Genomic DNA, 23,386 nt, shown 5'->3' on the forward strand with positions numbered 1-23,386 from the left:
ATTAAACAAGCAGCAAAACGTCACTGAGTACACTTATCCCTTCGACTTATCTGTTACCTGAGAATACAAGTATTTTGAAAAACGTCAACATATGAAATGTTGGTGAGTTCATAAGTAATGTTTGAAATCCAATGTTTGTATCGTTTCGAAAACCACCAGAAAATTCGATATTTTCTTAAAATAGTATGGTGTAAAAAGTGTGAAGATCCGTAAGTATGCTTGTTTGTTTTCTATAGATGTAAGCGTACGAGTTGTAAAAATTCGGCATGTAATTCGTAAGTGTATTAGTTGAAAACCCTAGGAAAACCCGACGTTTTCCTATCACTTTGCTTTAATTAGTTTATGTGTCGTTGTTTCGTTACGTTAGAGGTATTCGTTGAGCTCCGGAGGCATTGAGTATACAGTGGGTGGTGAATTGTTGTAACGTCCGTTAATGAAAACGTCCAGTCGACAACCGTACTAGCGATCCCTTAGGTGTCACTCGCACTTATTCACACAACTCAATCCTCCCGGACTTGTGTAGTCCCACGACCGAAGGGAAAAAGAGAAGGTGTGAAACCCTCGGTATTTCCCTACGTCGTTCAAGACCATTGCAATTGCGAAGGGCCCGAAGCCCAACCCGCAATCGTGAGTTCCCGACTTTACTAGCAGCACTGAGGGACCCTTGGGGACCAGCAGCATGTTTGCCATTGAAAGTCCTCTTACACGCGGTCGAGTCGTATTAGACCCAACTACATGTAAACAAGTGTCCTTTGGGCCTAAAGATCATGTCATCGGGCTAGCTAGGCTCGACAAGCATGATTTGCAACTTTTGGGCCTAAGGAGTGTACGTCGACGTATTGAGTAATTCCACGAGAGTTAAGAGTTCCGAGAGTTCCATATGTGTATTGAGCGTTGTAGTGTTAGTAGTTTTGGATTTGTTATTGATTCGAGACCGAATCAATTCGTTTGATAACGATTGTTGGTAATATTGTGTATTGTAATTCATCGAGAGTCGTAGTGTCAATCTTTGTTCACAACGAGTGTATTGAATTATCATTGAAAATTTTCTGTTTACAACCCCTCTTTATTTTGTAAATTTACTTTTTCACCCCTTTAGGTAAAATAATTTCCGGTTTAGTCCTTAAACCATTTTTCTTGACATTTTAACGCCAAAATTTATTGAAATTAATATTTTTCAGCATATTTTTCATTGAAAACAGTTTAAGTCCCTGAAATTGCAGTTTTCTCGGTTATAACCCCTCTTTTTGGCAATTTTTACATTTTTGGCCCAAATTGGAAAATTTTTGCAACTTTGATCCTTTTTAAATTTGAAAAGCATTTTAAACCTTTGAAAAGTACTTGTAACACTAGTAGTCCATTGTTTTACAGAAAAACGCAGTTTTGGCCCTCCAAAACAGAAAATTTTGCATAATGGGCCCTATTGGGCCGAAATTGTCATTTTTAGCCCATTAAGCTTGAAATTTATGTTTTTAATCCTCCAAATAGTATATTTTCAGAAAATACATTATGGAAACTGTTTTGACTCATCTCACCCATCAGATTTCGAAATATTTCATTTTAGGCCCTTCAACTTTGTATTTTTAACATTTTATGTAAAAAAAAAATGAGTTTTTAGCCCAAAATAAGTGTTGTCAAGCCATTTGGCTATTTTTCTTGGTATACTTTGCATGTAGTAGTATATTTTATGCTAGTATAAAATATATCTCGGTTTTTAGTAATTCATAACTAGATCTAGCATCAAAATCATACAAAACATACATATAAGCATAGAAATCAACCACAACATACACATAATGATGGATCTACACCTTTGCTTGTATTCTCCCCCCACAAAAACTTATAAAACCGAAAATAAGGGGGTATGAAGCTCACCTTGTTTGAAGGTTTCGGTTTTTGATGAAGATGTGAAGAGGTTTTTGGCACTAGCAAGCTTCTTGAGGAGCTTTACAACTTAGATGGCTCTAAGATGTATGATTCACGAAATGGAAAGGGTTAAGAGGAGATTTTGAAGAAATCAAGAAGCTAAACCATGGATATAAGTAAAAACTTACCTAGGATGATGATTTTTGGTGGAGAATCCTCTTGAAAGCACACACCAACTCGAGATTTTTGATGGAAGATGGAAGAGGTATTTGAGAGTGTTTAAGAGAGTTTTTGAATGAAAAATGAAGGTGGTGAGAGGGTTGGCCGAGAATATGGAGAGAAAGGAGAGAGAGATGGTGAGGTGACATGCTTGGAAGTATGGGGGTCCTTGCATGGATGTATGTTGGACATTAGGGATGTGGCACCTCCTAAGTTAACTCTTATTACATTTCCCCTTTTTTTTGTTTTATTTGATCTTGAGCCGAGATTTTGGGCTAGGAGGAAGGAGGGTGAATTAGCTTGGCCCAATTCTTTCTTTGGTTCGAAATTATGAAGCCCATAAAGAAAATTTTCGGCCCATTGGGCCTTTAGGGTAGTTCTCGGCCCAATAGGTCCACGAGAAAGGTGTGGGTCATTCTAGGCCCATTAAGGCCCAAAATGCTATATCTTAATGAATGTGAGTTCAAATAAGGCCCAACTTAAGACTCTTAGCTTAAAAGAATTAAGTTAAGGGTTTATTGGTCCATTAGGTCCAATAAGAGTATCATAGTCCATAATGAACTTGAGTCGGGATATCTAGGGTTTCCAACCCTTATTTAAACATATGAGATATATTTGAATGAGAGTGGAGTATGATATTCCTTTAGAGTAAAAGTTATTACACTAGGTGAATGATTGCATGAGAGTAGAATTTCCTAGCAAAAATGCTAGTTGTGACAAGGGTACTCTAAGTCCACAACCAAACAAGGAAGATGAAGTAAAGTGTGTTATCAGTCCTAAGTCCTTCAAACCTTACTTATATAATTATATATGTATTATACATGGTTTTGACAATATATATAAGTTTAAAAATAAGAAGTTTCGTAAAACCTTTTGAAGAGTTTGAGAATAAATATTGATGACTTGATGTCATTCTATGAAACGATTTAAAAGCAGTTTGGAATATAAGAACTAGTTTGATAAAGAGTTTAACACGTAAAACAAGTTTCACAAATAGTTTGAAGTAGTTTGTTTGATAAAACAGCTGAAAGTATAGTAAATCCATTTGTTTGATAGTTATTAATCACATATGATTGATATAATAACTATAATGATTCAACTTGTATTATCCCCCATAAAAGCATTTAAAAACATTTAAAATGTAGATTAAGGGGGTATGAACTCACCTGTAGTGAGTAATGCGACTGTAAGATTGGTTTTAGGAAGTTGAGTGTCAATTGCAGACTTGAGCACAAATGAATCCTATTAACCATATAATGACATTATATATATATATATATATATATATATATATATATATATATACACAATTAGCGCTTATAACAACTAATTTTTGAATTGGAACCACCTTAGGGTCTACTATATAATTATATCGAAGGGTTACAACAATTCATGATTGTATATAAGGGGTGTACGGCAATACAAGGGAGTGTATGGTCAAAATACACAATATTTGTGTGTGTGTGGCCAGGGGGTGCGGCCCCAGTGGGTGTGCGGCAGCACACTCCCTATGAAATGTGCCAAAACGTATTTTAAGACTTTAGGACTTTTCTAGAAAGGTTTCTTACTTCATGGTTTAGCCTTATATGGGGTTCATTGCCATTTTTTGACCTAAAAAGGGTGTGTATGGTTGCACATGGTGTGTGCGTCCGTACACATGGTGTGTGTGGCCGTATACACTTGAAGAACATAAGATATGGCGTTTTTCATGCATAATTTAAAGGGTCCTTAGCTTATATTGTAACATCCTGTTTCGGATTGTCTGTGTTTAGGGTTCGTGAGCCACGAGCCGGGCATGAAGAGGTCTCGGGTTGCAGTAAGTTGCCAAAGCGTAGGACATCTCATCACCTTTCTATAGATATAAGGATATTTGGAATCTGAGATATATCAAAGAAGCTATGATACTTTGGAAGTTATGGCAAGTTTGGTCTTTATTAAAAAATTAGTGGCATCAGGTACGTTTGGCGTAAGTATGGTTACGCTTAGCGTACCTATGAGAGTGGAATGGATGCGAGGACCACCTAGTATGCTGGGCATACCATAGGATACACTGGGCGTACTAGACGCTGAGGGAAAACCCTAATTCGAGTAATATCCTTATTTAAAGAATGAGATGGTCTCATTCTGGCCACCTTCCGTATGATTTTTCTATGATTTTTCCAAAACAGTGCTGAAAGGTTAAAGTTAGTTAATAGCATATAAATTTCATAACACTTTGTATTATGTTGAGCAAAGTGTATAATAATAAGTTCTAAATATTGAATGTGTTTCCTTCTTAGTTTATCATCATAAACTGAAATTTAGTCATTCATGATAAGATTATTCATTCATTTAGAACACGAATATTAAGCTATAATAAGCATGGCTTATGGATTATAACACTAATGCATTTTCATAAAAGAGTTCTTATACATTACAAACGTTTTGGATAAACTATAATAGGTATAGTTTATAATTCATCACATAACACACTCGTACAAAAAGGGTACATTCATACAAAAAGGTTCCACACTTACGCACACTACACGTAAATTTGTTAACTCGGGATGTGAGACTATCTCTCCCCGTACATCCGAGTATGGGATCCCTAAATTCTTGTAAGCTATAACCAAAATCTCTTGTAGGGAGAGCGTGATAATTGTGTATAGATCTATATTGGGGTTGAGATCCCACACCTCGCTGCAAGCTACAGCTGGACCGGCAGGTCCACAGGTGACAAGAGTCATAGGATCAGGGCGTCTAAAAGATGTTGTGCAGGTTACCTCTAGTCATAGTATGGTTATAGCGACTCACATAGGGAGCTAACAATACATAAAGTTTACGGGATTTTTATAAATCAAAAAGGGGTTTTATGTCGATTTAAAATCACTTTTATATCAATAAATACAGATATTACTATACACTCTCGATCTAGGTATTTATGATTACACATCACTCGGAAGATAGAACTATATACACACATTAAAGAAAATATTGGATTTTCTAAATGCATATTTCACCGCTTTTACAAGGGAAACGGTTTACTTCTCTAAAGAAATCTCTTATGAACTCACCAACCCTCGTGTTGACACTTTTTCAAACAACTTGTATTCTCAGGGAATCACTAAACAGGTAACCAAGTGCTTTTGAGGATGGGACGTTATGGCGTCAAACTTTTCATATTTTGTCAACATATTGTAATTAATTTTGAAACATGTAATTCATACAATGATGTAACTTCTTCAATTATATATATATATATATATATATATATATATATATATATATATATATATATATATATATATATGTTGGTTGCGTTTGCTTAAATCACTATTGCATTTGTTGTTATGATACTATACATGAAGTCCCCACCCCCGGACGTTTCCGCCATCCTTGGTTTGGGGGTGTGACACATACATGGGGAACTTTTAATATAAATGTAGGCTAGAATTACATACCTTGTAGTTGTTTGATTCCTTGAAAACCTTAAGAGCCTAGCACCCCAAGTGTGATGCCTCAAATGCTTCACACAACACCAAATGCTTTGGAATAACTTAAGAGAATGTATAACACTTGTAAAAATCATCTTGTCCTCTCTTATGCTTAGTGTAGCCGATTTTGGTGAGTATCATGTTCTTTATATAGTGTGTCACATTTAGGGTTACACCATGTAAACCCTAATGTGACATGACTCTTCATTTCCATGACCCATGGGTTTGTAACTCCCATGGAGCATCTTATGGGTTTAACCTAACTTGATAATCCATGGAGTCTTTTAGCCCACTATACAAGTTATGGATAATTTACATAATCAACCCATATATTTAATTAGTCATCTTTTGATCACTTAATTAATTCCAAATTAATTATTGATCAATACTAATTAAATAATACTATTAATATATTAGAACTTATACTAGATTAATAAACCACAAGTGTTATTTCTCTCATTTAGTCTATCCAAATGCATGATGCCATGCAACCCAAATGGATCATGTCGAGTCGGGTCAAGTACATACCAAATATAGTTATGGACTTAGACACCTTATCCAACACAAAGTTCTTCAGACGATTAGGAACCAAGCTTACAAGCTCGAATTGCCCGACGAACTAAATGGTATTCATAACACCTTCCATGTGTGTTACTTGAGGAAATTCATGGGAGAAGTTGCCAACATAATTCCAATCTCAGAGTTAAGAATGGATGAGAATAAGAGGCTGATTGAAGAGCCCGAAGCAATAGTTGACCGTAAGACTAAGAAGCTACGACGCAAGATGGTCGACTTAGTGCTAGTCCATTGGAAACATTCGAATAGACCGAATCTCACTTGGGAAACAGAGAGCGACATGATGAGTCGCTATCCGCATCTATTTGTTGATGCATGATTCCGGGATGGAATCATCCTAAGGGGGAGAGAATTGTAACAGCTACGTTACGGGGCTAAGCATTATTAGATGATGTAATAGTATAGGTCTACTATTGTAACTCTTTTTAAAGTAATAAAGATGAAATATTTGAGTAGTATGTGAATTATGTGAATTTATGTCTTTTATACTTAATTATAAAGGTATAATTAATAAAGAATAAAAATAAGCATCAAAATTAAAGTGCGAGAGCAACTAGATATCTCTAAATAATGATGTAGTGGTCGAAACAAGGATTATGGGGATATATAGAACGCCGAAATCTGAGTTATAACGAAGAAGTTATGACTCGTCGAAGTTTCGCGAGGGAACGGGCATGACACCCAGAGACGTAAAAAGTGAATTTATGATAGAGCGAATTTTAGCCTTAGCTATCTAAACAAAATTTGTATAGTATGGTCTCACCTACGCATGGATATAAAGAACGTTGAAAATGGAGCTCGTATGCAAGAGTTATGAATTTTAGAAGTCGAGTGTCAAAATTGCGAAGCTGGATGCGAGGCTACACCCAACATAGACTTCGGACGCCTCGCGTGCCAACTACGCCCCACGTATGAGGATCCTACACCGTGCATATTGATTTTTTCTGTGGTTTTGGAGATGGCCACGTCGCCCCACCCGAAGCGAGACACCATCCCCTATGCGCAACGTACCACCGAGAGTACGCCCCACGTTTCGAGGAGGCTCGTGCCTATAAAAGGGCTGCGAGGGCTGCCAAATGTTTTTCTCAATTCCTCAACTATTTCTCTCTCTATCTTCTCTCTAACTCACCCAAACACCATCCCAAGCCTAGGTAAACCACCTAGCATCTAAAGGAAGCCCCGAGGCTCCCGGAGTCTCTGAGAAAGAGAGTTTTTCGGTCTGAAACTCTGCCCGTACAGCGCCTTGTTTTCAAGCAAACTTCCGAGTTTCGTCAAAGAAGATTATTTTTAAAAGTGAGGTGTTGTCAGAATCACACCGTATCAGGTGAGTGTCTTGTCACTTTCATCTTACACATAGACATGAAATATTTAATATAAATTTTGTACTATGTGTATAGATATGTGTTATCTGTTTACATGAGATATTTGTTGGATGAAAGATCTGAGCTTCTTTCTTTCAGATCTGAAACTTTTTCCTTCAGATCTACACGTCCTCATCTCAGATCTAAACTTTTCTTCAGATCTAGACTGTATACTTTGAGATCAATGTTGGATGAAAGATCTAAACTTCTTTCCTTCAGATCTGAACTTTTTCTTCAGATCTAGACCGTATAAATATTTTATGCTTTGAAAGTTATGCTGGATGAAGGATGTAAACATTGTTTTTCAGATCTAGACTATATATGTATTTTATGCTTTAAAAGTTATGTTGGATAAAAGATGTAAGCTTTAATTTACAGATCTGGACCAAGTATGTATTTTATATCTACAAATATGTTGGGTAGAACATGGGTAGATAAAATAGTTGGTGTGTGGTGAAATAAAATGATGAGAGGCCTCAATGTTGATGTTGTTCCAGTCATCTAGCAGAGTATGGATGACGACCACAGACTTTTTTCTAGGAAGTCCAGTGGAACGCTAGCAGGCTCGCAACCTGTAGGTGTTTGTGAACGAAGTGTTCACCGGTATACTCCATCCCCCCATGGTTGCCTTACGGACACTTATGGCTGAGGAATCCCCTTATCAGTAGTGTCCATCCCAACGAAATTCCTTAGGATAGGTCCCTTATGATAGATGCTTTAGCGACATAAGGGGAGGATATCGGGAACGGGTAATCGGGTTAATGATTGTTTAAAATAATAAACTTGTTTGTTGTGGGTTGAAAACCCTATATGCTCACCAGGCTCCTCAGCCTGACCCACTCAGTTTCTTGTATTACATGTAGTGGAAAAAGCATAATTAGATTACTTGACGAGAGATTATGGATTTGAGGCCAGATTATGTTTTGTAGCCTAAGACGTTTATTTGTTTTTGGTTTATGTTGATGGTCTGTATCGATGATTGACATCCCGAGTTTTCGTAATGTAATGAAAATACATTTGATAAATTTATATCATATTTTGTTTTTGGAACAAATTCCGCAATACTTTTTTAGAAGTTGCTCTAATTTTTATTAAAAAGCATAAACGAAACCGTTCTTTTCTAGTCGTAAAAATGGGGATGTCACAAATCGGTATAATATTTCGTTCTCTTACAAATGTACATGTCATTTGTAATCACAAGGGTTTTGAGAAGATCAAACCAATATTTAGGACTTAGGAGGTACTTGGGAGGCTTTGGAATGTAACTTTATTAATGGGCAAAGTCTTGGTTTTCTAGTTTGCATGCATAGAGTGATGATTTTGTTTCAAAGATCGGGTGGAAGTATTTAAAGTTATTGTTTGTGGTCGTGTTTTCACTATTCTGTTGCAGGAGATAACGGGTTGGACTCTAAATTTTATTGAGGACGAGTCGAAGACGGTAATGGAGGACAATGATCTATGTGTTAATGATAATGGTGTTGTTGATTTGGAAGATGTTCAATTAGGTAACTCTGTAGATGTGGAATCTTGGAAAGAGGATGAGCAATCTCAAGGAGTCCCAAATACCTTTCAACAAGAACATTTTAAAGAAGTTTCTAATCATGATGTTCACGTTTCGAAGGATCCTTTCGGCATTTATGATGTACTTCAAAATGAGGTTAAAGTGGAAAATAGCAAAAATGATGATCTTTCTCACCACCTGCGTTTTACTCCTCGGACTTCTTCGTGTCATGGTGTACAACCCTCATGGTATGTATGATGTATCACAGACGGTCTAAGACTCATCAAGTCTGTCTTTTCGGATGTCAATGTTTAATTAAATAAAACAAACGATGTTATGTCAAAATTTAATTTTGGATATAGGTTAAGATATTATCGTTTTTAATCCGAGATTGAGATATCAGAACTTGGAATCATAGAGTCTGGTAAGGGGCAACCAAGGCCTGGTTTTTTAAGGGGCACAATTTTTTTTTAATATATTTCAATTACAGCCCATTTTTTAATTCTTAGCCCAAATCTATTCTAGTTTTCTTAGTCCACAAATTAAGGCAACAAGTCGGCAACGACAACAAGGGCGATTATTCATCAATTTTATTATTGATTAATTCATTAATTGAGGCTGTGGCGGAAGAGAAACACCGAAGTTTGATCATTCGTAACTTCAAATAAGGTAATTCTCTAATTGATTATTCACTTATTGAGATAATCATATTAATAGTTTTATTAGTGTATAATTGAATGAGGATTGATGAGCAATTGAACTTGAATCATTATAGAGTAATTGAACTTGAATCAAATCAAAATTCACTATTTCAATTAAGATTGAATGTTGTTTATGTGATTATTGATTGAAAATCGAAATTAAGTTGAAATGAAAAATCTGATTATATGATTGAGTGTTGAAATTCTGTTGAATGTTGAAATTGTGATTAGTATGATATTATCTAAAATCTGAAATTGTTTATTTGATTGAATGTTGAAATTATGTTGAAATTTATCAAATGCCGAAATCAAATTATTAGATTATGTTTTTTGTATTTAGTTGAATATTCAAAGTTAAAAGTAATGAACTTGTAGTGATGAAGTCTAAACAACTATCTGGTAGTCAAAAATGTAAAAAGAGAAAAATAAAAGAAGAAGAAAAGAGAAAGACCGATGTCGGTGCTCTAGATAAGTTTATTCATAGACAACCTATTGAAGAGCCTATTGAAGAGCATGTTGAAGAGCATGTTGAACACCAAGAAAATGTAGAAGTAGAAGTAGAAGAGGCAGAAGAGAAAGAGCCCCTTAAAGAGCTTGTTGATATATGTGATCCAAGAAGGTGGGAAAAACTTAATTATGAAGAGCTTAAACTTTTGTTTGAGAAATGTCCTAAAAGAGATACTAGTATTATGTATGGTCCCTACGATAAATCTGGTACACGATTTTCTATAGCTTTATATACAAGAACTTTACAAAATTTCGAGAAGTGTGATAGAGAATGGTTAGTATATTCGAAAGAGCTCGACAAGGTATTTTGTTTTTGTTGTAAAGTGTTTAGAAAAGGGATTTCTAAAGGTAAATTAGGTGACGAAGGTTATGCAGATTGGCACCATGTTACCAGTAGAGTTAAAGAACACGAAATTTCTTTGGATCATCTCACAAATATGAATAAATGGTTTGATATGCGTAAAAGATTGAACTTGAATGAAACAATTGATAAATTTCATTATGAACAATTCAAGAAAGAAAGAGATTACTGGAAACAAGTCCTTTTGTGAATCATTGCAGTAGTGAAGTTTCTTGCTAAGCATAATTTACCATTTTGTGGATCAAATGAAAAGTTGTATCAAAAAGGTAACTATAGATTATATATTTTTTTTCCAATTTCAACAAATACCTTTTTGTTAATTATTATGATTGATTCCACTTCTTATTTGTTAAATATATTTAACAGGTAATGGAAATTGTTTGGGTGTTATTGAAATGTTGGAAAAGTTTGACCCTGATTTCAAAGAGCATGTGCGGTGGATCACAAATGACGAGCTTCATGTGCGTTATCTTGGGCACATGATCCAAAACGAACTAATACTTTTGATAGCTCAACAATTTAAAAAAGAACATATCAAGACAATAAATGAAGCAAAGTACTACTCAATCATATTTGATTGTACTCCCGATTCAAGTTACGAAGAACAGATGACTATACTAGTGAGGTATTTAAAGTTATCATATAATTCTATTACTATCGAGGAGTCATTTTTAGGTTTTTTGAATGTTGATAATACCTCCGAAAAAGGACTATTTGATATTACACTTGAGGAGTTAAAGTCTTTTGGTCTTGAAATTGATGATATGCGTGGTCAAGACTATGATAATGGAGCAAACATGAAAGGAAAACACCAAGGAGTGCAAAAGAGATTTTTAGATATAAATCCTAGATCATTTTACACTCCTTGTGGCTGTCATTCTCTTAATCTAACATGATGTGTTATGGCTAACAAGTGTGTTAAAGGAAAGAACTTTTTTAGATTCATCCAATGCATTTATACTATATTTGTGAATTCTACTAAAAGGTGGGAAATCCTAAAAGATAATGTAAAAGCTTGGAGTCTTAAGTCATTGTGTCAAACTCGTTGGGAAGGTCGAGTTGAGAGTGTAAAGGCTATTAAAATGCAACTTGTTAATGTACGAGAAGCTTTACTTCAAGTTGGAGAAAAAGATAATGATGTTGCAATTGCAAGTGAAGCAACTTCACTAGCAGAAAAAGAACTTGATGACTTTGAATTTTTGGTATCAATTGTTATCTGCCATGAAGTGCTAAGCCATGTGAATATTGTGAGTAAAAAGTTACAGTCAAAGGATATGCATCTCGATAATGCTATTACAAAAATAAACAAATTGATTAGGTACTTCAAGGATTATAGAGAAACTAGTTTTTTAAAAGCGATTGATGAAGCTATGGACATTGCTATTGAAATGGGTATTGATCCAATATTTCCACAAAAGCGTTTGATTGAAAGGAAAAAAAAGGTTTGATGAGAGTTCAAGTAGAGAAGAAGTTTTATTTATATCTGAGGAGAATTTCAGAGTTAACTATTTCTTATACATTGTTGATCAAGTTATTTCTTCTCTTGAGAAAAAATTTGAATAATTCAAAGAGTATGACAAAATACATTGTTTTTTATTTCCACATAATTTGAAGGGAATTGAAGATAAATATGTTAAGTCATCTTGTCATTGTCTTGAAAAAGCACTTAAGTTTGAAGAAATATCAGATATTGATGCCGATGAACTTTATATGGAGTTGAAATTATTTGAGACATTGGAAACCAATGAATTTAGCAACCATATAGATGTTTTAAAGTTTTTGAAAGAACTTTATTATTTCCCAAATGCAAGCATTGCATATAGAATATTATTGACAATTACAGTAACGGTGGCATTGCAGAAAGCAGTTTTTGTAAGGTGAAGTTATTGAAGTCTTACATACGCTCCACAACGTCCCAAGAAAGATTTAGTGGTTTGGCGATGATATCTATCGAGAACGAAATCTTAGAGAGTATAGACTACGAAGAGTTGTTCAACGAATTTTCTATCAAGAACGCAAGGAGAGCTTCACGGATCGTCGGTTAACTGTTACGATATGCAATTATTCGTTAAAATACTATGATTTTGCTATGTTTATTGCTATAAAGTTTATTTTCGTTTTAGAAAAATATTAGTTTATGTAATTTTAATTCGTTACACTTTAAAACCTAAAGACTTTTTTCCCGGTTCACCGTGGGCATTTGAATTTAGGTATTCAAAATTTCAAATATAAAAAAACTATTCTTTTATAATTTATAATTTTCAATTACAATCAATAAAATCAACCAAAGAACGCGCATGTTTTGAAACTCGTGTAAATTGACACGAATAAAAAAAAATATAACATTTCTTCTTTTTAAGATGAAAAAAGTCATAAAGCTAGACCAATCACAATTAGATTAACCAATTGCAAATGGTATGTAATATTTGGAATTTTCATGATAGTTAAAAATAAGAAAAGTCAGACAATCAAAGTAAAAATGATATTGAACTTGATAAATAAATAAAAAAAGAACGAATTCAATGAACCAACCTTTGTCATGGAAAAAGCTATCCACTCTTTTTTAGCAATTAGACAATTAGAATTTCAACACATACCTTTTACATGTTAATTTGACTACTAACTACTAAGCAGCCTACGTACAAAGTAAGAAACAAATTGTTTTCTTGAATATGTTAATTTTGACTTTTACTTATGTTTTGCTTTATTGGTTATGCATTAATAGTGTTTACAAACAAATAGAACGATGACGATTGCCTTCATTTTCTACAATTTGTATGATCAATGTTTGTAAGCAGTACCGCACCAACATACAGTACACGAATCGAGAAAGTCATAAATATCAAATTCAATGGTTTCCTTTACCTTTATTTAGCTGTAAAATGTATTCCCTACTGAAGCGAAAATTGCATATATATATATATATATATATATATATATATATATATATATATATATATATATATATATATATATATATATATATATATATATATATATATATATATATATATATATATATATATATATATATATATATATATATATATATAAAGACTGCATTTAAGAAAGTCATACATAGTCTTGGGGGCTTGATGACATATATATAAAATAACTAACATACTAGTTTATAATAATATATGTATTCAATAATAACATATTATTTCCTAAGCAATATGTATATCTAATGACGGTCTAGAAGGAGGCATATACATGAATCAATAGGTACATGAATGATATAAATGGTGGTGGAGACAAAATGACTAAGATTCTAAACAACTTGTTTACCCACTTGTTATTCTTGAAGGTTATAAATACAAGAACAGGGAGAGGAGGCCACACCCTTCGGATAGGTTACATTAAGATAACAAAAGAGATAAAGATACTTGCATTAGATATCAGAAAAAATGCAAAATAACGATTGCTAGGAAAAAGCATCCTACGCAAATCATAACCTTTCTTTGACAAAGTCGTTCTATGTCACACCCCCAAACCAAGGATGGCGGAAACATCCGGGGGTGAAGTGCTTCATGTATAGTATCACAACAACAAATGCAATAGTGATTTAAGCAAACACAACCAACATATATATAATTGAAGAAGTTACATCATTGTACGAATTATATGTTTCAAAATCAATTACAGTATGTTGACAAAATATGAAATGTTTGACGCCTTAACGTCCCATCCTCAAAATGCACTTGATTTCCTGTTTAGTGATTTCCTGAGAATACAAGTTGTTTGAAAAAGTGTCAACACAAAGGTTGGTGAGTTCTTAAGCTTTTGACAGTAAGAGTTTGAAAATCGATCTTTGTAGAGAAATGTATGTTAACAAGAAAAATCCAATATTTTCCTTATAAGAGTTATGTGGTCCTAAATACCAGGACCAAAAATGAACAAGTATTTGTCATGCTTAAAGATATAAAAGTGGTTTTCAAAATATGTATAGTCATAAATACCAAAACCGAAGGTGTACAGTAATATCTGTACTTATTGATATCAAAAGGTGATTTTAAATCGACATAAAACCCCTTTTGTTTTATAAAAATCCCGTAAACTTTATGTAATGTTAGCTCCCTATGTGAGCCGCTATAACCATGCTATGACTAGAGGTAACCTGCACAACGTCTTTTAGACGCCCTGATCCTATGACTCTTGTCACCTGTAGACCTGCCGGCCCGGCTGTAGCTAGCAGCGAGGTGTGGGATGTCAACCCCAATATAGATCTATACACAATTATCACGCTCTCCCTACAAGAGATTTTGGTTATAACTTACAGGAATTTGGATCCCGCACTTGGACATACGGGGAGAGAAAGTCTCACAATTTGAGTTAACAAGTTTACGTGTAGTGTGCGTAAGTGTAGAACCTTATAGTATAAATGTACCCTTTTTTTGTACGAGTGTGTTATGTGATGAATCATAAACTATAGCTATTATAGTTTATCCAAAACGTTTGTAATGTATAAGAACTCTTTTATGAAAATGCATTAGTGTTATAATCCATGAACTATGCTTATTATAGCTTAATATTCGTGTTCTAAATGAATAAATAATCTTATCATGAATGACTAAGTTTCAGTTTGTGATGATAAACTAACAAGGAAACACATTCAATATTTAGAACTTATTGTTATACACTTTGCTCAACATAATACAAAGTGTTATGAAATTTATATGCTGTTAACTAACTTTAACCTTTCTGCGCTGTTTTAGAAAAGTCATAGAAAAATCATACGAAGTCAAAAACTAGATCCGTAAATTCTGAGAGTTCCCAAAATGTGTCTAGTTTACTCATAATGTTTATCTTTATTTTTAATTACCTCTAACTTGGGTGAAAAAGTCCATAATCACAGACTGGTCCGGATTGGTGTTTGAAAAGATAGGCAGTTTTGTAAAAATTGCCATAAATTGTAGAAAAATCGTATGGAAATGTGCAAGTAGTCTTTTTAAAGCTAAGAACTGGAGCTACTTACATCTAAAACATTTTTGAAAACAAAAATGTTTACGTTGTCCAAAACAGTCCGTGAATGGAGTTGAACTTTTCTGATGAAGGGTGTTAGAAAAGTTTAGTTATGTTCTTGGTGTTTTAAGTTGTATTCCCCACCCCCCCCCCCCCCCTCTTAAAACTTGAGAAAACATGAAAATGTAGGGGTATGAACTCACCTTGAGTGATTTTAGTAGAAGGATGATGGAGAAAAGAAGTTCTCAACTCAAGAACACTTGGGAGGTGCTTGAAGATTCGAAGATCTAACACAAATATGACGATATTTGTGTAAGACATCTATGATTGGAGTAGAAGGAAGTGTAAAAATCAGAAGGATAATGAAGATACTTACCAAAAGTAGAAGGAAAGCCTTGGAAATCTCGAAATTTGAGAGAGAAGAGTTGAGAGAAAGAGTGTTTGATCTTGTGGTGTAAATGAGAGAAAATGAGTGAAGTGAGGAGAGAGGGTGGATGTTCCAGCTCTACGAATGTGGGAAATGGCTGGAAATGATGATAAACTACATTATCATGACTTAGGTATGGTGGAAGGACAAGGGGTTTTACTTTGGAGGTATGCGGAGGTTGCTTGTGTCATAAGGTAAAGCAAAGTCAACACTCCACCTCAATTATTCACTCACTAGATTTTATTATTTAAATAAGGATTTTCATGAAAATATGATTAAATTATGAATATTTAGGGTTTATTATGTTAAAATACGAGTTTGAGTGAAAATCCCGCGTTAAAATCTCAAAAAACGAGCTTAAAATGTTAAAAAATATTGAAAATGGGTGAAAAGTGTCAAAAATCTGAAGTCTGGCCGGAGGTTCGGCCTCTGATGCTTGGAACCGAGAGTAGAAGAGAAAGACCAAGAGGAGTGGAAGGGACCGAGAGTAGAAGAGAAGACCGAAAGAGCAGAAGAAGGAACCGAGAGCGAGGCTCGGTCTCGGTGGCCATAAGCGAGGTTCGGTCCGAGAGTTCCGCCCTTCCCAGTTTCGGCCCGAGAGGCTTCGCCTCTTCCAGATTCGGTTGTTGGGGCTCGGTCTCGGCTTCTAAGAGGTTTCAGTTCCTGAGAGGGTTTCGGTTCTTTGAGAGGGTTTCGGTTCCTTGAGAGGGGTTTCGGTTCCTAAGAGGAGTTTCGGCTCCTTAAGTCCGTTTTTCACGTAGACTTTCGTTTTTGGGCTGTTTTCGCCAAATTTGAGGGTCGGGATGCCCCGAGTAATTATAGAAAGTTGAGAGAGATTTTGAGAGAAATTTGGGAGAGATTTGGCACACTTAGAGAGATTTGGGAGAGATTTGACATACTTGGAGGGATTTGGCATTCAGAGAGATATTTGGGAGAGATTTCACATACTTATAGAGATTTTGGGAGAGATTTGACAATAGAAAGAGATAGAGTGAAAAAGATTGAGAGAGGTTTCGTGTGTGACAATTGTGAGTGTTTGGCTCCACAACGCAAGGTCCGTGAACGCCGTTAAGCCATGTTTTAGGATCTTACACACTCCCGATGAGTATACAAAATTGTTTCATTGTTTAGCACTAAGGCTAAGGAAAAATTAAACACATGAATTTTCCAAGTGATGTTTTCTCATTAAAATAGTGAGTTATACAGTAATTACATAACACAAACCCTAATATACAAGCTTTAATTGAGTTGAACGTTTTGACTCGATGACTTTGTTCGACTTTGACTTGACCCGAATTTGACTATTGTCACATCATCCCCCCGTTAGAGGGAATTTCGTCCCGAAATTTACGTTTTGGACGGGACTTCAGGAGTTTGGGAAAAGATGCGGGTATTTTTGTTTCATTTGGTCTTCGCGTTCCAAGGTGAATTCAGGTCCTCGTTTAGCATTCCATCTGTAACGACCGAAATTTCAAAACAATTAAAACTTTTCAAAAACAACCCATTTTAATAACGTTGTTACAAAAAGGTTTTCTATACATTATTTAACAGAGTATTTTCCCAGGTCCATTTCATAAAACACCAACGCGAGGAATGGTATGATCACGCCTTTGCCTTGCCACAGACTCCTGAAAACCTGAAAACATAAAAACCACAACTGTAAGCCCGAAAGCTTAGTGAGATACCCCCAAAATACCAACCACATATACGCCCTTCCAGGCCACAACCTTCCGGTCCAAAACATATCGCCTTCCGGCCCATAGCGTAATGCCTTCCGGCCCAAAACACATAGCCTTCCGGCCCATATCATATCGTCTTCCGACCCGCAACATAAAAGCATACATATCATGACAGAACATAAAACAACCATGCACATAACATGTAATCATATAACAGTTCACAGTTAGCAAATCGATCAACAGATCACATAACATATCATTACTCTAACCAAGATACCAGCCTAGCTGATCACTAGCATAACATCACCCTACGACTCAGCCAACATACTAATTATGCATGTACACCTTTCTAGGCCATGACCTTCCGGTCCACATCGTATTGCCTTCCGGCCCACAACATGTAATGCCTTCCGGCCCATAACGAAACGCCTTCTGGCCCATTTCCGCAATATCATACAACAGACAATTACTCAGATTTCCATCCGATAAAAAGGGTCGGCCTTGGTGCCTTAAACCCTATAGATATAGTGAGGATAACTCACCTTGAAACTGCCGACTGAACAGATAACCCGAACTGCTCCGATCCCTGATACGATCTCCACCACTGGACAGCCACCAATGCACTGAACTCAAAACCATAACCAACAATTACCAAAATACCCCTGGAGACCACTGGTCAACCCTTGGTCAAAGACTGGGTCAAAGTCAACCCCTGACTGACCCCACTCGCCGAGTCAACCCTATGACTCGCCGAGTTCCCAACTCAAAACTTCACTCAATCCGCGACCTAACTCGCCGAGTCACCCCGAGACTCGCCGAGTCCAACAACTCTGAGTCCATTCGCACATAACTCACCGAGTCATCCCTTGACTCGCCGATTCTTCGACTCAACCAGAAGATATTGGGACTCTTCGACAAGACTCGCCGAGTCCAAGAATAGACTCGCCGAGTCTAAGGCTATCTTCAACCTACTCGCCGAGTTGTTCATCCAACTCGTCGAGTTCTAGACCATCTTCATCCAACTCGCCGAGTTGTTCTTCCAACTCGTCGAGTCTCAGCTCGTCTTCAAGCAACTCGTCGAGTCCACCCATATGACTCGCCGAGTACCATCGGTCTGAATCCAAACAGAAGCGTTCCAGACCATGCAATTGATCCAAAACATAGATCTAGCCTCCTACAACTCATCCATCACGTAAAGTGGCAATCTTTACGTGAATCCAAAGAGATCTATGCATTTTGCACATTAGGGCCAAGATTTGGGACAAGATAGCTTCATCCAACACTCAACACAGGGAGTTTCTTGCATTCTAACCCTCCTCCATTCCAGATCTGAGGTAGCAACCTCAGATCCAACCTTTAGACTCCAAAATAAACAAAGATAAGTTTCCCCCCAAACCCCAAAATGAAGAGACAAGACAATAGCAGCTCAAGAACGAGATTTTACCTCCAAAGAGTGCCCTAAACTGCAAGGAAACTCGAATCCAAGCAAAACCCCTTGCTCCACACCTTCAAACTTCCAAACTTTCTCCAACAATTACTTCTCCAAGCTCCAATCCACTCAACAATGGTGCTTCTCCACGATTTTAGGGTTTCAAGGACTCAAAGGGGTGATAAAGAGGCTGGGGAGGAAACATAATGCTCTTTATATAGGGCTCAACCCCGAGAATTAGGGTTTTCTCCACTCAGCGCCTACTCGCCGAGTCCATCTCACTGACTCGCCGAGTCGGCTATTTAACACGCGACCAAGTCGCGACTCTACTCGTCGAGTCCATCCATGGACTCGACGAGTCACTCTTTCCCAAATTACACTTTTAGCCCTTCCACACAAATCTTGCTATTTCGGGATGTTACACCATCGAACCTTCACGATGGGGATACGACTTTGTTTCGTTCTTTTGACTTCCCGATCCATAATCTCAACTGGTTCTTCGACGAAGTGGAGATTTTCATTAACTTCGATCTCGTTGAGAGGTATTACAAGTGTCTCGTCAGATAGACACTTCTTTAAGTTGGATACGTGAAATGTGGGGTGTATGTTATTAAGTTCTTGTGGTAATCAGAGTTTGTACGCCACAGGACCAATCCTGGCAAGGATTTCAAACGGTACGATGTACCTCGGGTTTAGTTTCCCACGTTTACCGAAATGTATCATTCCTTTCCAAGGGGAAACTTTTAGTAATACCCGGTCTCCGACCTGGAATTCTAAGGGCTTGCATCGCTTGTCTGCGTAACTCTTTTGTCGATCACAGGACGCCTTCAATCTTTCCCGAATTTGAACAATCTTTTCCGTGGTCTCCCTTATGATTTCAGGACCAGTAAGGGTGCTATTAGGGACTTGCCCCTAGCTAGCTGGGTATCCCCCACTTCGGCCCAACACAGGGGTGATCTGCACTTGCGACAGTAGAGAGGTTCGAATGGAGCGACTTTAATGCTGGTGTGATAGCTGTTATTGTAGGAGAATTCAATCAGCAGCAAATGGGTATCCCATGCGTTACCAAAGTCTATCACACAGGCTCTCAACATGTCTTCTAATGTTTGTATAGTGTGCTCGCTTTGTCCATCGGTTTGTGGATGGTAGGCCGTACTCATGTCTAGCCTAGTTCCCAAGGATTTCTGTAGAGACTGCCAAAATCGCGAGGTGAGCCTACTATCTCCGTCGGAGATAATGGATATTGGTACACCATGCAGTCACACAATCTCCTTGATGTATGTCCTGGTTAACTTCTCCATCTTGTTGGTTTCCTTTATTAGCAGGAAGTACGCAGACTTGGTCAATTTGTCTACGATTACCCATATGGTGTCAAACCCGTCTGAAGTCTTAGGCAGCTTGGTTATGAAGTCCATGGTTATCTGTTCCCACTTCCATTCTAGTATATCAGGCTGTTGTAGTAGTCCTGAGGGTTTCTGGTATTCCACCTTGACCTTGGCGCAAGTCAGACACTTGCCCACATAAGTAGCAATCTCGGCTTTCCTGTTCGGCCACCAGTATAACTTTTTGAGGTCTAGATACATCTTATCTGACCCTGAATGGATGGAGTATCGAGTCTTGTGTCCTTCATTCATGACCATGTCTCGGAACCCACCGAACTTCGGGGTCCAGATTCGGTTCATGAGATAATGAATTCCATCATCCTTGACTTCTAAGTTTTTATCCATTCCCCTTAATGCCTCACCTGCCACATTCTCTGGTTTCAAGGCTTCTAGTTGGGCTTCCATGATTTGCGTGGCCAGGTGGGAATGGATGGTTATTGTTAAGGATCTTACTCGGCGGCCAGATTATTCCTTCCTACTTAGGGCATCAGCCACTACATTGGCCTTGCTCGGGTGGTAGTGAATTTCACACTCGTAGTCGTTCAGCAGTTCAACCCATCTTCGCTGCCGCATGTTGAGCTCTTTTTGATTGAGGATATGCTAAAGACTTTTGTGATCGGTGAAGATGGTACATTTTGTGCCGTAGAGGTAGTGCCTCCAGATCTTTAAGGCGAACACTACCGCTCCTAGTTCAAGGTCATGGGTAGTGTAATTAACTTCGTGTGTCTTAAGTTGTCTTGACGCGTACGTGATGACTTTCCCTCTCTGCATAAGCACGCATCCGAGGCCTTGATTTGAAGCATCGCAATATACCACGAAGTCATCAGTTCCTTCCGGAAGAGACAAGATTGGTGCGCTGCATAGAGCTTGATTTAGTGTCTGGAAGGCGACTTCTTGTTTATCTTCCCATTTGAACATCACGCCTTTCTGAGTCAGGGTAGTGAGGGGTTTAGCAATCTTGGAGAAGTTCTATATGAATCTTCGGTAGTAACCCGCAAGTCCCAAAAATTGTCGGATTTCCGTTGGCGTTGTAGGTGCTGCCCAATTTTCAATCGCCTTAATCTTTGAGGGATCCACATATATTCCTTTCTTGCTTACCATGTGGCCAAGGAATCCTACTTCTCGGAGCCAAAATTCACACTTTGAAAACTTGGCGTAAAGCTTCTCGGATCTTAGCGTCTCTAATATTAGTCGTAGGTGTTGCCTATGCTCTTCTTCGCTTCTTGAATAGACCAAGATATCATCGATGAACACGATCACGAATTTATCTAAGAAGGGTCAACACACTCGGTTCATCAGATCCATGAACACCTCATGCGTGTTTGTTAATCCGAATGGCATCACTACAAATTTGTAGTGTCCATAACGAGTTCTGAATGTCGTCTTGGGGATATCTTCTTCTTTAACTCGCAGTTGATGGTAACCCGACCTCAAGTCGATTTTTGAAAAGTAGCTCGCTCCCTGAAGTTGGCCAAAAAGGTCGTCGATTCGGGGTAGGGGATATCGGTTTTTGATGGTAAGTTTGTTTAACTCCCTATAATCGATGCACATGTGAAAGGATCCATCCTTCTTTTTCACAAATAGAACTGGTGCTCCCCAGGGTGAAAAGCTTGGTCTGATGAATCCCTTGCTTAATAGCTCGCTCAATTAACTAGACAGCTCTTGCATTTCTGCCGATGTGAGACGATATGGTGCTTTGGCTACGGGGGTAGCACTGGGGACCAAGTCGATTCGGAATTCGACTTGTCGTGCGAGCGGTACACCTAGCAGATCTGACATCGGGGAAGTTCCACACTTCTGGAATGTTTTTGATGTCCTTTACCCCTCGATTCTTATCTACGAGGTGAGCTAAGAAGACGTGGTATTCCTTTCGGAGATACTTTCGGGCTTTGACACAAGAGATGATTTGTAGGTTCGCACTAGATTTGTTGCCATAAATGGTGAGGGTGTTGCCATTCGGCAGATTGAGGCAGATGGCCCTTTCGTAACATAAAATGTTAGCACGATTAGGACCCAACCAATCCATACCAATGATGACGTCGAAACTTTTTATTGTGATCGGCATTAAATCGATTTTGAACGAATGGTTGTCTAGAGTGAGGGTACATCCCATGTAAATATCATTAGCGCGCTCAACCTTTCCGTTCGCTATTTCTAGGACGTATGAATCTTTTAATGACTGGGAATTTTGCTTAAGTAAATGTTTGAATTGGTGACTTACGAAACTTCTTTCTGCCCTACTATCGAAAAGTAAGCATGCATAAGAGTTATTGAGGAGGAACGTACCGATAACCAACGAGGGGTCCTTGACTGCTTCTCCGTGTCCCATCGTCAGGACTCTCCCAACACCACTAGCATTAGTGTTCCGTGCTTTTGGGCAGTTTCTTTTGAAGTGCCCTGCCTCTCCATAGCCGTAACAGGCTTGGCTTGCCCCGGTGCTGGCGACAGAGGTGGCTTGAGTGGTGTTTTGGGTCGACGCTTTACAGAATTGTGTAGTGTGCCCCTTCTTTTTGCAATTATTGCAGTGTAATTCCCAACAGACACCGTTGTGGTGGAAGCCACATTTGTCGCACTTAGGGAGTGTCCCAGCATATTGCTTCCTTGGGGCCGGAGTGGATGGAGTAGTAGCAGCATGAATCGCGACAGTTTGTTGTTTCTTGGCGGATCCTGGTGCCAACTGTTTCTTTTTGTTACTCCAGAACTTTCTTTTATTGTTATCTCCCTCTGTTTGACCGGGGGTGGCGATCACGGTACCACGGCTGGTCCTGTGATCAATAAGTTGTTGTGCCAATTCCTTGGCACTCTCAAAGGTAGTAGGTTTCGAGGCCAGTAAGCTATCATGAATCTAGGATGATAGCCCCCAAAGGTATCGTTCTACCTTTTTCTCCTCCGGAGTGACCATTGCGGGACAGAGGAGTGCTAGGTCATTGAATCGGGCGGTA

The 23,386-nt window shown here is 37.6% G+C and overlaps 1 protein-coding gene across 1 annotated transcript; it reads left to right on the forward strand.

The window, feature by feature from the left end:
- The first annotated feature begins 11,647 nt into the window (after positions 1–11,647).
- Positions 11,648–12,446, forward strand: LOC145009458 (uncharacterized). Its single transcript, XM_078968150.1, has 2 exons — positions 11,648–12,007; positions 12,180–12,446. The coding sequence occupies exons 1-2, from the start codon at positions 11,648–11,650 to the stop codon at positions 12,444–12,446; spliced, it is 627 nt and encodes a 208-aa protein (XP_078824276.1).
- Positions 12,447–23,386: the final 10,940 nt, after the last annotated feature.

This window comes from Lactuca saligna, chromosome 1 (genome assembly GCF_052625555.1).
Source record: "Lactuca saligna cultivar CGN05327 chromosome 1, ASM5262555v1, whole genome shotgun sequence".
In the NCBI taxonomy this organism is placed as follows: Eukaryota; Viridiplantae; Streptophyta; class Magnoliopsida; order Asterales; family Asteraceae; genus Lactuca; species Lactuca saligna.